Genomic DNA, 14,410 nt, shown 5'->3' with positions numbered 1-14,410 from the left:
ATGGAAGAGAAGACCATGGGGCTAAAACTGCAGAGAGGGGAAAAGGGTGGAGGGGGGGGGGGGGGGGGGGGGGGGGGGAGTGTGAGGGAGGGCTATGCAGCGATTTTAAAAGCCATTCTCAGGGACAAGGGGCGGATTGAGCTGTAGCTGTGGCAGACATGGCCAAGTGGGAATCCTCCAGTAGTTCTAACCTGGCTTTCCAGTTACCCCAGTGGATGGTGAGTTTGTGGGTCACCGCTGTTTTAATCTCATATGGTGTGTTTTGGGTGGCTTGTCGAGGGGCCAGATTTTTTGGTCGCTGTACTATGCTGGTTGGAGATTTTCCATGATGTAACCTATGACAGGATGTTGTTTTGGCTGTGAGCAGCCATTGGAAGTGTAACTGTCAATATAATAATGTATCTAAACTTGTGGTTATCAAACGGAAACCTCCGAAAATCTTGGTTCAGTGTTTGTGTAGAATTATCTTTTTTCTTGCAACAGTTGTTTTTACAGTACAACACTATGTGCAGAGACAGATGCATGTCGCAAATGCAGGTTGTTGTACAATAATGTATTCATAATTTCAACTAGTGTGGACCCACCATTTACTAGGCATAGACATAGCTTTTGAAAATGCCTGACTGTACACTCTGAACAAAGCTCTTTGAGCGGCAAAATCGGTGGTGTTCCCCAAGGGCTCTCAAACATTGCCTCTCTTTTCCACTGACACCTGAGTGTGCTCAGCCAGGTGTGATGAAGCAGTCCCCGGCGGTTTAATTAACCTGAGCGCTGACATAGGAGCCTTAATATCCTAGAACTATAGAAAACAGATCCTTGGCAGAATGAGTAAACGGAAGTTCAAGAAGTCAGTGAATTAGATATACATCTTATCTGTACGCTCGTTCATAAGATAACATTACTGTTGCTTCTCGCGGACGTGCTGAGTCTCCATCCTGGCACATTTTCCTGCACATTTTATTCCTTACTGTATGTAAAGTTGTATTTATTGTTACACTAGGTCTCTATTGCTCGTAGCTTTATTGTTTTCTCCTTTGTACGTTGCTTTGGATAAAAGCGTCTGCTAAATGACTAAATGTAAATTTTAAGAAGCCAGATTTGCAACTGTTTATGTATTGTATATATATATATGTATATATATATAATAATATTATTATTATTATGGCACACTGTGAGAGCAGAGCCCATTGAGCCTTGTCTAATGACCCTCTCTGGTTTATTTGCACAGCAAATTCAGCTCACTGAGCAGAAGCAGGAGTTCAACAAGCGACCCGGTAAGATCGGCAGGCGGTCCTTCTCACGCTCCATCTCGCAGTCTTCCACGGACAGTTTCAGCTCAGGTACAGTGTTTACACACACACACACACAGACGGGAGTCTGCATTACCGGGTGAATGCACTGAAGGCAGGATCACTGTAATAATAGAGATTAATAGAGTTCTTTGTCAGGCGGGTAATACAAACTTCAAAGGAGTGATTTCTGACTTGATCTCCTTTTGTTAGCGTGCCAAAGGGCCTCCCAGGCAAAACACATTTCTATTTTTACTCTGAGAGCATTAGGTTGTTTAATACTTAAAGATTTCCTGTTTATTTTTCAGCTCCCTCAGAGTCTGACAGCTCAGACGATGAGGGCACACCTCGGGACAAGGTGCAGAAAAACTCCAAAGGCACCAGTGACTTCTGCATCAAAAACATCAAGCAGGCTGATTTTGGTCGCAGAGAGATTGAAATTGCAGAACAGGGTATGGCAGGCGAGAACAAGAAAATACCTTTATGTGAACATTTTGAAAATTCTATCTTAAATAAAAGCGTTTCTTTGTTTTGTTTTGTCTGTGCAGAGATGTTAGCGCTGGTTGCGCTAAGGAAGAGAGCTCAAGGGGAAAAACCTTTAGTTGGAGCCAAGATAGTGGGCTGCACACACATCACTGCTCAGACTGCGGTAGGTGGGATGGTCTTGAGCGTCCACACAAACATTGACCCTGCTCATGTGTTACTGTAGTTCAACTGGTTGACCCCGCCAGATCATGGGCTCCATTCCCACAGAGAACTTATACGGGTAAAATGTATATTTACTTGTCATGTAAGTCGGTTTGGATAGACGTGCCTTGTGGGTGTTGAGTTCACTCTTTAAGGGATTGTGTTAACTCTTCAGGTGTTGATAGAAACCCTAGCAGCTCTCGGGGCTCAGTGCAGGTGGGCTGCCTGTAACATCTACTCCACACAGAATGCTGTGGCCGCAGCTTTAGCAGAGGCCGGTAAGGGAACACACACACACACACACACACACACACACACACACAGACCGACACACACACACACACACACACATAGACCGACACACACACACTAACACACACAGACCGACACACACACACACACACACACACAAACGCACACTCACACACAGGCACACACTCACACACATTACACTACTGCCATTAATGGACGTAATAATTTTCCATTATGTTCAGATTCTGTGTGGCTGTTTATGTTTGAGATGCTATTCTTGTCTCTTCGGTGTCCCGTGCGAAAACATTCTTCTGCCTTCCCCCTCTGCGTGAAAGGATTTTCCGTGTTTGCCTGGAAAGGGGAATCGGAGGATGACTTCTGGTGGTGCATTGATCGCTGTGTGAACCTAGAGGGCTGGCAACCAAATATGGTAGGATCTGTTGTGTTGCCTCTCCTCTCTGTTGATGTTGATGCCTTCATCTTGTACTGTTTGACTTTCATGTATCCTCTAGTCTTGTAGGGTTTGTTTTAGTAACTGAGGTAGTACCTTGTTCAATTACATAGTTATCCGAGTTGTGCTTTGTCATCTCTCATGTGGTGTTTTTTGTAGGTCCTTGATGATGGCGGAGATCTCACACACTGCATTTATAAAAAGTACCCCCACGTCTTTAAGAAGATCAAGGGCATAGTGGAGGAGAGTGTCACTGGAGTTCACAGGTATTGAGCCGTGCTTCTTGGAGCTTCATGCAGTTTTTGTTCTTTCTTTGTAGTTTTAAAGGCACCCAGTGCAACTTTCGAGGCTTAAAAATAAACATTCAAGTCTTTTTTACACGTAGTAAGTTTCAGTATCTCCATACCATTACATATCGACATTCAAGGAGCAAAGATGAGACGTCATTGTGTGGTGAGAACTGATAGAAAATCGTAAACAACAACAATCGCCGCCATTTTTTTTTCCAAATCTTTATTTATTGGTGCCACCAATAAATGAAGCAGGATTCCTGTCAATGGAAAAATGGCCACTCCCCACCGGCGATTGTTGTTGTTGTTGTCTCATCTTTGCTCCTTGAATGTCGATATGTAATGGTATGGAGTTATTGAAACTTACTACGTGTAAAAAAGACTAGAAATGTAATGTTTATTTTTCGATTCTCAAGCCTCGAAAGTTGCACTGGGTGCCTTTAATTTCCCATGTCTCATATCCAAAAATAATGTCATGTCTTTCGAATACAACTGTGGCTGTATGGATAACAAAGGGATGTAGTCTACTACACTACATATGATATACTAACATGCTAGCAATACTGTATTGCCTTCTAACGTTGTTGTATTGTATGCTATCATATTGTATGCTTACGGATGTCTTCTTAGGCTGTACCAGCTGTCTAAAGCAGGAAAGCTGTGCGTGCCAGCAATGAACGTTAATGACTCTGTGACAAAGCAGAAGTTTGACAACCTCTACTGCTGCAGAGAATCCATTCTAGACGGGTAAATTTGCTTCTCTCATGACCTCCAGAAACACATTAAGACAAGACCTTTGCAATATATAAATGAAATATTTATGTGCATGATGTATATTTTTCTCAATGAAACTTTCCTCCCAGACTGAAGAGAACTACCGACGTGATGTTTGGTGGCAAGCAGGTGGTGGTGTGTGGATATGGAGAGGTAAACACAGACTGTTTTGGTATTCATTCCCCTGGTCTGTCCACTCCTTACTATTGCATTTTATAATGCGCTCTGATTCACAGGAACAGATTAAGGATGTCCAGATGTGGTTTGGTTATTATTTTATATTCACGTATTAAAGTGCAATTATATAGTTTTATAGGCACCTAATTGTACCATCCCTAAATTAATTTTGATAGCATATGTCCATGTGAAGGACAGATAAACACCTGCGTCTTCCCCACTAGCCATCCAGGATATGCCCTATGTAGTTCTGTGTACCGGGCTGGAACACCCTGCAAAAATCAAAGAAAAGCTTTCACACACAGCTTTCCAGCTATACTGCCAAAAGACACTAGTTACTGTATTGGCAACCTTCTATCAGTGTCAGCTGGGCTGTTGGTTGTGTTTGCAAGGTTTTTGCATGTCTTTTAGGTAGAAGGTTACTAGTTTTGGAACAGAACTCCGTGTTGCTGCTTTAAACTGTGTTGTGTCCTGTTTTCTATAGGTTGGTAAGGGATGCTGTTTTGCTCTGAAGGCCCTGGGTTGCATCGTGTATGTAACAGAGATCGACCCCATCTGTGCACTGCAGGCATGGTACTGTGAAATAGGTTTATTATGCTTCACAGTATAACTGCCCTGGAGCCCTACCCTTTTTATTTACCCTGGATCATATTTTCTCTCTTCCCAGCATGGATGGCTTCCGCCTGGTCAAGATGAGCGAGATCATAAGAAATGTAGACATCGTCATCACATGTACAGGCATGTAAAGAAAATACACTTTGGTGTTTTTGTGTAGTTCTTTGTTATTTGTTTTAACTCTAATGTTCTTGGTTGCCATTTACTTAAGGATAGATTGAGACCCTATTTGTTTGAGATGTTGAAAGGATGAGAAGTGATAAGAGATGAGATTTGTGTGATTGGTCTGTAGGCAATAAAAATGTTGTGAGGAGGGAACATTTGGACCGCATGAAAAATGGCTGCATGGTCTGCAACATGGGGCATTCCAATACAGAGATAGATGTGGTGAGTGAAATAATAATATGTATAATATAATATAATATGTTAAATAATATATATAATATATAAAAGTAAGTCCAAATAAAAGCAAGTCCAAATAAAATACTGACTTCTGGTACTCGCAGTACTACAATTGAGTGAACTGGTCATTTGTGTCATAGATAATTTTTGTTTGTGAAATTGTTCAGCAGCTTTGTTGTGCTGAAATATGACGTATGTTGGCTTATTGCATGAAACAACAGAAGTGCAAGAGTGATTACGCAGTTATGAAACAGCTGGACAAAACGAGAAGGGGGGGGGAGGGGGCAGAGAAACTATTGCTGGGCTGATTGGTCGTGTCCTCTTCCAGGCTAGCCTCCGGATGCCAGATCTGACTTGGGAGCGTGTGAGGTCACAGGTGGATCATATCATCTGGCCAGATGGCAAAAGGATAATTCTCCTGGCTGAGGTCCAATAAAAATTAATTTCACAGTTTTATAATATTTTTAATTAACTTTTTCTCCTTCAGCATACTGTGTTCACTCTTGCTTTTCATCAAATCATTTCGTATTATGCTTTCTGTGTAGGGTCACCTGTTGAACCTGAGCTGCTCCACGGTGCCCACCTTTGTCCTCTCCATCACAGCCACGACTCAGGTATCTACCTACCTGCTGACACCTGACCAGAGCATTGGTTGCTCCTCCAACAGTGTGCTTCAGTCAGCAGTCTGTCTGTCTCTGAGGCCTTCTGGCGCATTTAAAGCTCTTCAGAATGGAAGTGTGGGGACATGGAAACGATATACAGATGCACCGAAATTCTCCCAGCTTGCATTATTATTATTACTATTATTATTATTAGTATTATTATTAATAATAGCGGGGACAGACAAGCATGCTTGGTCACTTGCATTTGATCTCTTCCTCTTTTCTCCTCAGGCTTTGGCGTTGATAGAGCTCTACAATGCGCCAGAGGGCCGCTACAAACAGGATGTCTATTTGCTTCCAAAGAAAATGGGTGAGGCCAGTGACCAGTTACCGTTTACAGCTGGGAATTTCGTAAAGATTTGTTGCATCTCCTTGGTCATAAGTATGACAGGAAGTGGTCCCCTTATGTTGTTTGTGTAGAGATAAGGTTAGGCCTGCCATGCACCAGTCAGAGTTTTGAGTGGATGTGTTCTTTTCAGATGAGTATGTGGCTAGTCTTCACCTGCAGACATTTGATGCACACCTAACTGAGCTGACAGATGATCAGGCCCGTTACCTGAGCCTGAACAAGAATGGGCCTTTCAAACCAAACTACTACAGGTAAAGCCAACACTAGAATAACTGGGATGATCTTTACATGATTGGTTGTGTTTTTTTCACTGGGAGTTACAACAAGTTTGTTGATAAATATTTATACATTGTAGCTAATGTGTCATTAATTATGACAAAATATTTCAGATATTAGCACACAGCAACATGTTCACGAAGAGAGAAAAGAAAGGCTGTGAAGAGCACTGTGTGAAACCCCATGTCCAATTCACCACGCTCAGCTGGACATCTCTGACTGTTGGTACTCTGCTGCCATCTAGAGGACAACTCTGGAATGGCATTATGACTGGATATCCCGAATTTCATGCCTACTTATCCACAGTCAACCTACATTTCTTCTGCTTTGACTGAATCACAAATTGAACAGTATTTGATTTTGTATGTAATACACAGTCCATGTATTTTAAGATTGCTTTCACGATGTTGTTCTGCATTTCAGCATTCTATATCATCTGTTGTGTATCACACTGTATTTACAACAGATCAGATAACACAAATGTTTAATTTGTTATAATTAATGTTTAATCATGATTCATGATTCACTGAAATATGTAATGCCATAAGTAATGTTTCATTTCAAGTTAGAAATACTTAATATATATAAAAATGTTATAGATGTAGCTATTTTGTCCACTTATTACATGGGTGTAGTAGGCCATCGGGTACTTTGGGGATAACACTGGGACAGGGTGATGGGAGTGAGAACATTCTGTGCCATTCAGTTTTTTATAAAACTTTTCACAAACACGAAAACAATATCTTAGGTGTTGCAATATTACGACCTTCCTCTACTTTTCACGTTGATCTGAAACATGGCATTTTGGAAATTGATTTATTGCTTTGTGTTTTCTTGTGTTGTGTGTGTCATTGTATTTGGGTAAGATGCCACGGAGGGAGAGGGAGAGATAGAAGAGGGGTAAAGGTCAGACAGGGCTTCAGACACCCAAGTAGACGTTTGAGTGCAAGCTCTTGATTGCTCAGTGAAGTTATCACTCTCCCATAAATTCTCAATGCCTATACTATTTCATCTAAAAGAAATGTTGAAAAAAGTCTACACATATGACGTTGCAGTTAATTTATTTATCTAATCACCATGTGTTAGCTAGCTAGACAGTTCTTAGGCACACCATGACTAACATGATTTCTCCAGTGTCACATCCATATCCAGAGTTCTTTTTTAATGATGTCACAATGCTGGTGAGAGTTTAACACAACAGATATGAGCTGGGCCCAGGAGCTTGTGCCCTGAACTTACCTGGTTTCCTGTTTACTGCTAGCCTGGATACCAGCCTGAACTCCGCCCACAAAATTTTTGGTCTGGGAGATTCAGTCTGGAGTCGAGCTAGTTGGGAGGGATTCAAGCCCACCGAAAAGTGATCTGACCAATAAAATTGTAAGGGCGGGCTTTATACGTTGATGGACAGATATAGATAGAATAGCCTATACATCGGACAAAGATGGCGCCGTCTCGGGAGCTTAGTGGGACATATTTTATATGATTTAGGCTATCTACACGACTTTTTTTATGTCTACATTGACTCTGTTAGTTGTGTATACGCAAAACGAGTGTTGCCAAAGATTGTAGGTCTTAACTGAAGCACTCTAGACCATTATTGATCGGTTATGCTAACGCGTAGACAAAAAAAACATTGAAACAAATGGTAGCTTCTAGCCTTGAGTGCTAATTAAGTAACGTGAGCAGGCATATCTCAACAGATATTGACAGCGCATTCATTTTGAAAGAGGAACAGAGAAACGCGATCAAGGCATTTGTCGATTGAAAAGATGTTTTTGCCGTCCTTCCTACGGGATCAGGTAAAAGTTTTATCTATCAGATGGTAATAATACTACGTTGCTCTGATTGGTTCTAGGTATCCAATTCAGCAAAGAGGAATTTTCTTTCCTGGTTCGTTGAAACACGCCCCATAATCACAGCCCAATGGTTCGGTCTCAGACTCATATTCTGACTAGAATTATGAGTATGACATCGTCAGGCTAGTTTACTGCAGTGGATCATCTGCAATCTACCTGCTTACCTGTTGGCACACTACCCTCACAATTGATCTTGACAGCTGCCTCTTTCAACAAGTTGTCACTGCAGGTTCACAGACCCGCCACTGGGAGCGCATTGCTTATAGGTAGCTGGCAAGTGCTTAGGGAGGACGAAGGCCAGAGTAATCACTCACAGAGCATCACTCAGTGAGCATGCAGCAGATCACTGTGTGTGTTTGTCCTGACATGAGACTTGCACTCCATCCGACCGGAGCTATAAATACTGCTGAGTTCCAGGATTAGTGTAATCCCCATGGGGGTTGGGGAATGGATATTTGGAACCAGGAGAAGAGAGACGGTTCCAAGATGAAGAGTTTAGACGTGGACATTGCCATTCACAAACTATGAAGCATACCACCTGCATCGAAGTAGCCTATCAAGGAAGCTTCATCAGGTCTGGTGTTGAGGCATAGGCCTAACAATCTTAAATTACTTACGGGGGCGGCTGTAAGAATGGCTTTATGGACCAATCCAGGGAAACACGATATTCTCTCTTCACCCTCCAAAATCAATGTGGCTAAGCACAAGGTTCTCCCCCTCTGTTAATACACTCTTCAGGAGGGGTATCCTATTGGCCTGTCAATGGATGGAGGATGCTTGTGACAGATGGTCTGTTCATCCTATACGCCTTTGTGGTCAGGCTGGCCGAAGGCAACCAGGAAGAGCCTGTTCTAAAAGTAATAAAATCTGGAAAGTAAGTATGTCTACTCTAGATGGACCTATTTTTCTACCACACTTCATTTTAAATGCAGTCAACTGTTGAGAACAGTATATGAGTTATCATTATAGGATTTTTAGTACATCTTAAAGGACTTGCAATCACAGATTGTTCTTCTTTACTGTCTTTAGGGCCCTTTTTTAAAAGCATCCCACGGGTTTCATGATATGGAACACTGAATTAGTAGGTTAGCTGATATACTGACCTTTTGAAAACCATGCAGATGACTCCACAATTGTGTACTAGGCGTGATTTTAAGCTGTGATATTGAGTATATACCCTCATTTTGAGTGATAAAGTTAGGTTAGTTGAAATCTTTTGTTAGGGGACCAACATTTCATTAACCCACCAGCATGCCTAGGGTGGCTAACATTATGACTCCTTCACAAAATGCATGCTAGCAATGAAAACACAATCAACCCAGTACATGCTTAAAAAAACAGCATTTGACTACATGTTTTGTTGGGCTATGTGATTTGTTCTAAATTTGTGATCGAACACAAGCTGGCCTAATGTATCTTGTGAACCAATAAATCCTCTGAAAACCTTACCAATAGCTCGAATAAGTGAATTTCTGTCATATGAAATGTATAATGACCAACTGCATAAACGTTTAACAACCCTCTTTTAAATGAATACACTCTGTAGGGCTACGTTTTTTGCTATGGATGACAGAGCTATGGAAAAAGCCACAATTCCTGTAAACACAAAAGCTGATAGTCATAGAATATAATGTGGTTAGGATATATGTCTCATCCTTATGTGTGTCAATACCCACTTTCAGACTGGTGCAGTTTCCATGTAATAATAATGCGTTCATCGCCCAACTGTCTTCAAACCACATATGCACACATACTGAGTTTAATAGAATACACAATAATACACCAACAGATCGCTCTCATACCCACATAAAATGCATTGATTAACAAAACGCTGTTTTTGGAGACACAGAGAATGCAAAATTATGTGATAGCTTGCCTCTGTATCTCTGTCCCTACAGAGGAGATGTTGACTAATGTAATGTTATGATAGAGATGTCTGTATTCATCATTATATGTGTGTTTGTGTATAGTTCGTTCAACACAATTATGTGTGATGAAACAATTTTGTTTGATGAAAATGGTTCTGGTATTTAGTGGACGCTTTTGTCCAAAGTGACAAAAAAAACAAAGATGAAAAAAATGATAATATGAACAACAACCAAAGCATTATGCTTTATGATTGTAAGGCTCGTAACATGGTTGTAGGGGTGAGTCTTTAAACGCTTTGTGATGCTCTTTACATATACCATCGCTGCCACTTGATCAGATAGCACTAGGTTAGTCATTCCACCACTGAGGTACCACCAATGAAAAGAGTCTTGGTTGACATAAAGTAGTCAAGTTCTTCCAAGGTAAACTCTACACAATGAAACCATCAACTCATTTTGAACAGCAGAGTGTGTGATGTCTGCCTATGTGTGCCAGAATATCAGCGAGTCATTGATGTCAGAGAATTGCTGCCCTGTGCCTTGTTAGATGATATGTATCGCTCATCCAACAGGTGGTATGAGTGCCAAACCTTTTTTGCGTAGAGTGAGATCATCCACGTAATCACATAGGTTTACGGTATGCAATAGCAAACTACTGCTGCAGCGCATTCACATTCACATTCACATTTTTTTTTTTGCGGAAATGCATCTCTAGTATATATTATTTTATTATTACTTTCTCCACACTAATATTATTTCACTTGGTATTATAAAACATGCATTGTAGATTTAACGGAGCACTGCTGATATTTTCAGTTCATTTGAAACTGAAATCTGTTTATCTGACAGCATGTGTGACAGCATGATGATACTCCGCCCTCTTTTTTTTTTTTTTTAAACCCCAAGGCAAGCAGCACTCAGACAATTTTGTCACCAGTAGCGACAGCCCTTGGGACCCTCTTAAAACGCTTTGACCCACCCTGCCATCACCATGTGCTGTAATTGGCATGGACCAGCTGTTAATGTGAGTCCCACACCCAATCCGCACCCTGCCCCAGTCACCCCCTCCATCCCAGCCGCATTATAACGGGGTGATGGATGGGGGCAGTTAAGCAGGAAAACTGATTAGCAGGCATTAGTACTACATTTACAACCTCGGACATGAGGACCCCTTCTTTCCCGTCAGCTCTCATTGCTCAGCCATGAAGTGTCCACACCATGTAACTCACATGTGACTTAATCTCATAATGAGGTGGTGATGAGAGTGTATTTACTAGGCTAGAGCTTTATCAATTTCAGTAGTAAAAGGAAGGGAGTTTTTGACACAGATCACTGTAAAAAATGATTAATTAAATGAATGAATGAATGAATGAATGAATGAATGAATGAATGCAATGTAAACTTTGAGACTGTACTTCCTCACTGATCTCTCACATTAGCCCACTGAAGGCTGAATATCCCTTTTTCCTATCAACCCCGTTTCCATTTTCATATCCCCCTGGCAGCCTGTGAGAGAGAGAGAGAGAGGTTTGCATCATAATCTGAAATCCCTGATGATAAAACCAAGGATTTAAGGCCTTCTGCCATGGCAAGAGAGACAGAAAAACAGGCATGTATAATCTGCCATGCATCGTGTGATTCGCCTTCCTTCTCTGTAAGGCATATATCAGGAAATTCTGCAGGCTGCAGACAGTTGTGTGTGAAACTACTGCATGTATTTTGCATTAAGCAATATTTATTATTTCTTTACCATGTATAAAGTAAAAAGATCATTATGGAAGTACAATCCTCTTTCATCCCTTTGCATTTTAGACATGAAACCTAATCACGCAGAGTCGATTTTTTTATTTTTTACAAATCTTTGTGGGACCCATAGCTCAGCACAAACACCATGTATTCTTTGAGTCAGTTGATCGTGCCAGAATAATGGTGTCTGCATCTCCACAACTGTGGTTTCCTTCTGAGATCATAGTATTTGCTTATCGGGCTATTCCTCTGAGCGTGTAATGTTACCGGGTCTGTGATCAGCTAATTGTGCAGCAGTCACCCCTAGAGGGATGATACACCAGCGCATCGAGCCTTCATAGCCCAGGGGACAGGATAGAGACATGGGGGGTGGGTAGCAAGAGAAGGGGAGTAGGAACAACATTTAGTCATCCTTTAAGGCATGGTGCATCTTCCTTCCACACTATATCATGGTATAGAAATGCTTAAATAGTAAAAGCTTTACAGTTCTCCCACAAAGGTCTTACTGCTCTCCTGTATCATACAAGTGATCGGAACTCCCCGTTGTGTAGGGTATGGTGCTCAATGACACAGTTTCCTTCACCCACTCTTACACCTTTCATTCTTATCGTACAAACATGTTCATTTTATCATTGTATCCTTGTTTTAGTGTAAGTGGAAATTTAGAGAGTGGTTCTGAGGAGGTCTCCAACGCCGTTTCCATGGTGACAGTGGCTCTGAGACCACAGGTGCGCAGAAGAGGCCATTAGACTCCACCCCTCACTGCTTCACCTGAAGTCACTCACTCTGCTGATTCTCCATGTTAAGAACCAGGCGACGATTAAGAAAACAAACTTCGAGCTGCAGATCTCTAAACGCCGGTGTGTTCAGCCGCGGCTCTGGCCACGCATTCCACCCAGAAAATTGGTACATGCCCTCAAACAGTTGTTGGCAAGTCTAGAACCACCGGATCCATCAAGCCCACCAGTGTGAGTTCTACCATTGCCAAACACTGTGAGAGAATGCTGAAGCCATGACACAATTAGGTGGGGGAGGGGAGGGGGGAAACTTCCACTAGTCAGCATCAGACGTCTGTTTTATCACAGTCACATACTTGCACACTTCAATGTCAAATAACCACTTAAAATGCAAAAGTCAGGTGTATCATAGTGCTCTCACCCTACTATAAATGTCTGAAGAAGTCTTCATAACAAAAGTTTCAAACACAATAAGATGCACATGTTTAAATGTCACACAACGTGGTGATACTCGATGATAAACCCATACAGAAGCAGTCAACACTGATATCCCCACCTTGTAATATTTGGGTCTAATCTTACTGCTGATAGTATCGCAAGCGTAAAGTTCAGACCTCCATTGCAGTGAAAGACATCTGAGAAGACAGGCTGATTGATCCGTCATCCTCTGAAGACTCTCTAAAAGTATTGTACATTGACAAATATTAATTATGCATTATGCTGGAAAAGAAAGAGGGGGAAAAATATCTGATGCTGAACTCTGTGTGAACAGACCTTTGTGGAAAATATAAGTTGCCCGTCTGTCTCGTCCTATATTGGCACTACACATAATTGCCTGACTGATATACACAGAAGCAAAAATGTGCTAGTGCCAAAATAGGCAAAGAAGAGATTAACTATTGTCTCATTAACAGAGAAATTTACACCGATTTGAGCAAAGATGTGCGCAAAATCACAGATGAAGTTTGTGTGGCTACAAAATAATGTGGTTCATTCTCTACTCTGTTTATGGCCCTTTGGTAATTCACTGACAGTGTGTGTTTACAGTGAATTCTACCAGTGCCATACACAGAACAGGAGTCAGTGGGTATCAGGCCAACAAGTGGACCTGAGGATGTGTAAAATCATCTCGATGGTGAGACAAAAATATTTTCTATCTATGAATACCTTTGTCATCCAGTAAATATTCAACCATTAGGGTGCAGTCAGCTAACAATAACTAATTTCCTGGTCTTATCCCAAGCTATATCATTAGATATTCCAGCATTTCAAAGTTTGATATCATTTGAATTATTGACACGATTTTTGCAATATATCATCCTCTTTGTTTCAGGAAAAAACATTTAGGGCTACTCTATAAGGTTCATTATAAAGAATATTAATTATACTGGAATTCAATGCAGACTGTTTAGAGGCTGTTTTAAGAGAGTTCCACATAGGGTGATGTTAAAAAAGCACAACCGTATTCCACTTTTAAAAATCGGATTGGAAGATATTCAGTGTACGTTCGCATCCATGCCATTTCATTAATTACTGCACCTGTTCTAGAGCCCCCGTGCACCAAATGTTTTATTCTTGTGTTCCGGCCCTTGAAATAATATAGTGGAAAGAATGAGTGAACAACACAACAAAAACAGCATACAATTCAAAATACTAAGCTGACAAGTTTCTGTTATGTTCTACCTCCGCTCTCGGGCCTGTCGCTCGGTAGCTTTCCGTCAGTGCAAAAACATCAGCGATGCACTCAGTCTCCCTGAGATAACAGCCTGGACTGCATCCAGGGCGAAAATTATGCGCTAAGTGATTTTTGAGACGTTCAAATGTCTCCCAGAGCACTCCTCATTCTCCCATTTCCGCTGCAAATCAATAAGCCAGCTCCAAAAAGTCTCTCCAGCTAGCCTAAAACAGAGGCGTTCATCACTTGAGTTAGCAGATATTACAGGCCTAAGAGAGATTCTTGGAACAAAACTACAACTGAA

The 14,410-nt window shown here is 41.4% G+C and overlaps 1 protein-coding gene across 2 annotated transcripts; it reads left to right on the top strand.

Moving 5' to 3' along the window:
- Nucleotides 1-91: 91 nt before the first annotated feature.
- Nucleotides 92-7,039, top strand: LOC308367940 (S-adenosylhomocysteine hydrolase-like protein 1; the record flags this gene model as incomplete). 2 transcript variants are annotated; one of them, XM_080841955.1, is made up of 17 exons in its annotated part: nt 92-218; nt 1,229-1,340; nt 1,598-1,741; nt 1,838-1,938; nt 2,152-2,254; nt 2,564-2,658; nt 2,839-2,945; nt 3,600-3,716; nt 3,833-3,896; nt 4,405-4,493; nt 4,588-4,658; nt 4,828-4,922; nt 5,266-5,364; nt 5,483-5,551; nt 5,831-5,909; nt 6,079-6,199; nt 6,338-7,039. In XM_080841955.1, exons 1-17 carry the CDS (start codon nt 159-161, stop codon nt 6,342-6,344), a joined length of 1,533 nt encoding a protein of 510 aa, XP_080698081.1. In that variant the 5' UTR covers nt 92-158. The 2 variants fall into 2 exon arrangements, with proteins under 2 accessions (XP_080698081.1, XP_080698082.1); XM_080841956.1 differs by lacking the exon at nt 6,338-7,039 and having other exon boundaries at nt 6,079-6,203.
- Nucleotides 7,040-14,410: the final 7,371 nt, after the last annotated feature.

Source organism: Sprattus sprattus, assembly GCF_963457725.1.
Source record: "Sprattus sprattus genome assembly, chromosome: 7".
Taxonomy (NCBI): domain Eukaryota; kingdom Metazoa; phylum Chordata; class Actinopteri; order Clupeiformes; family Clupeidae; genus Sprattus; species Sprattus sprattus.
This window is presented reverse-complemented; position numbering and strand designations above follow the sequence as displayed.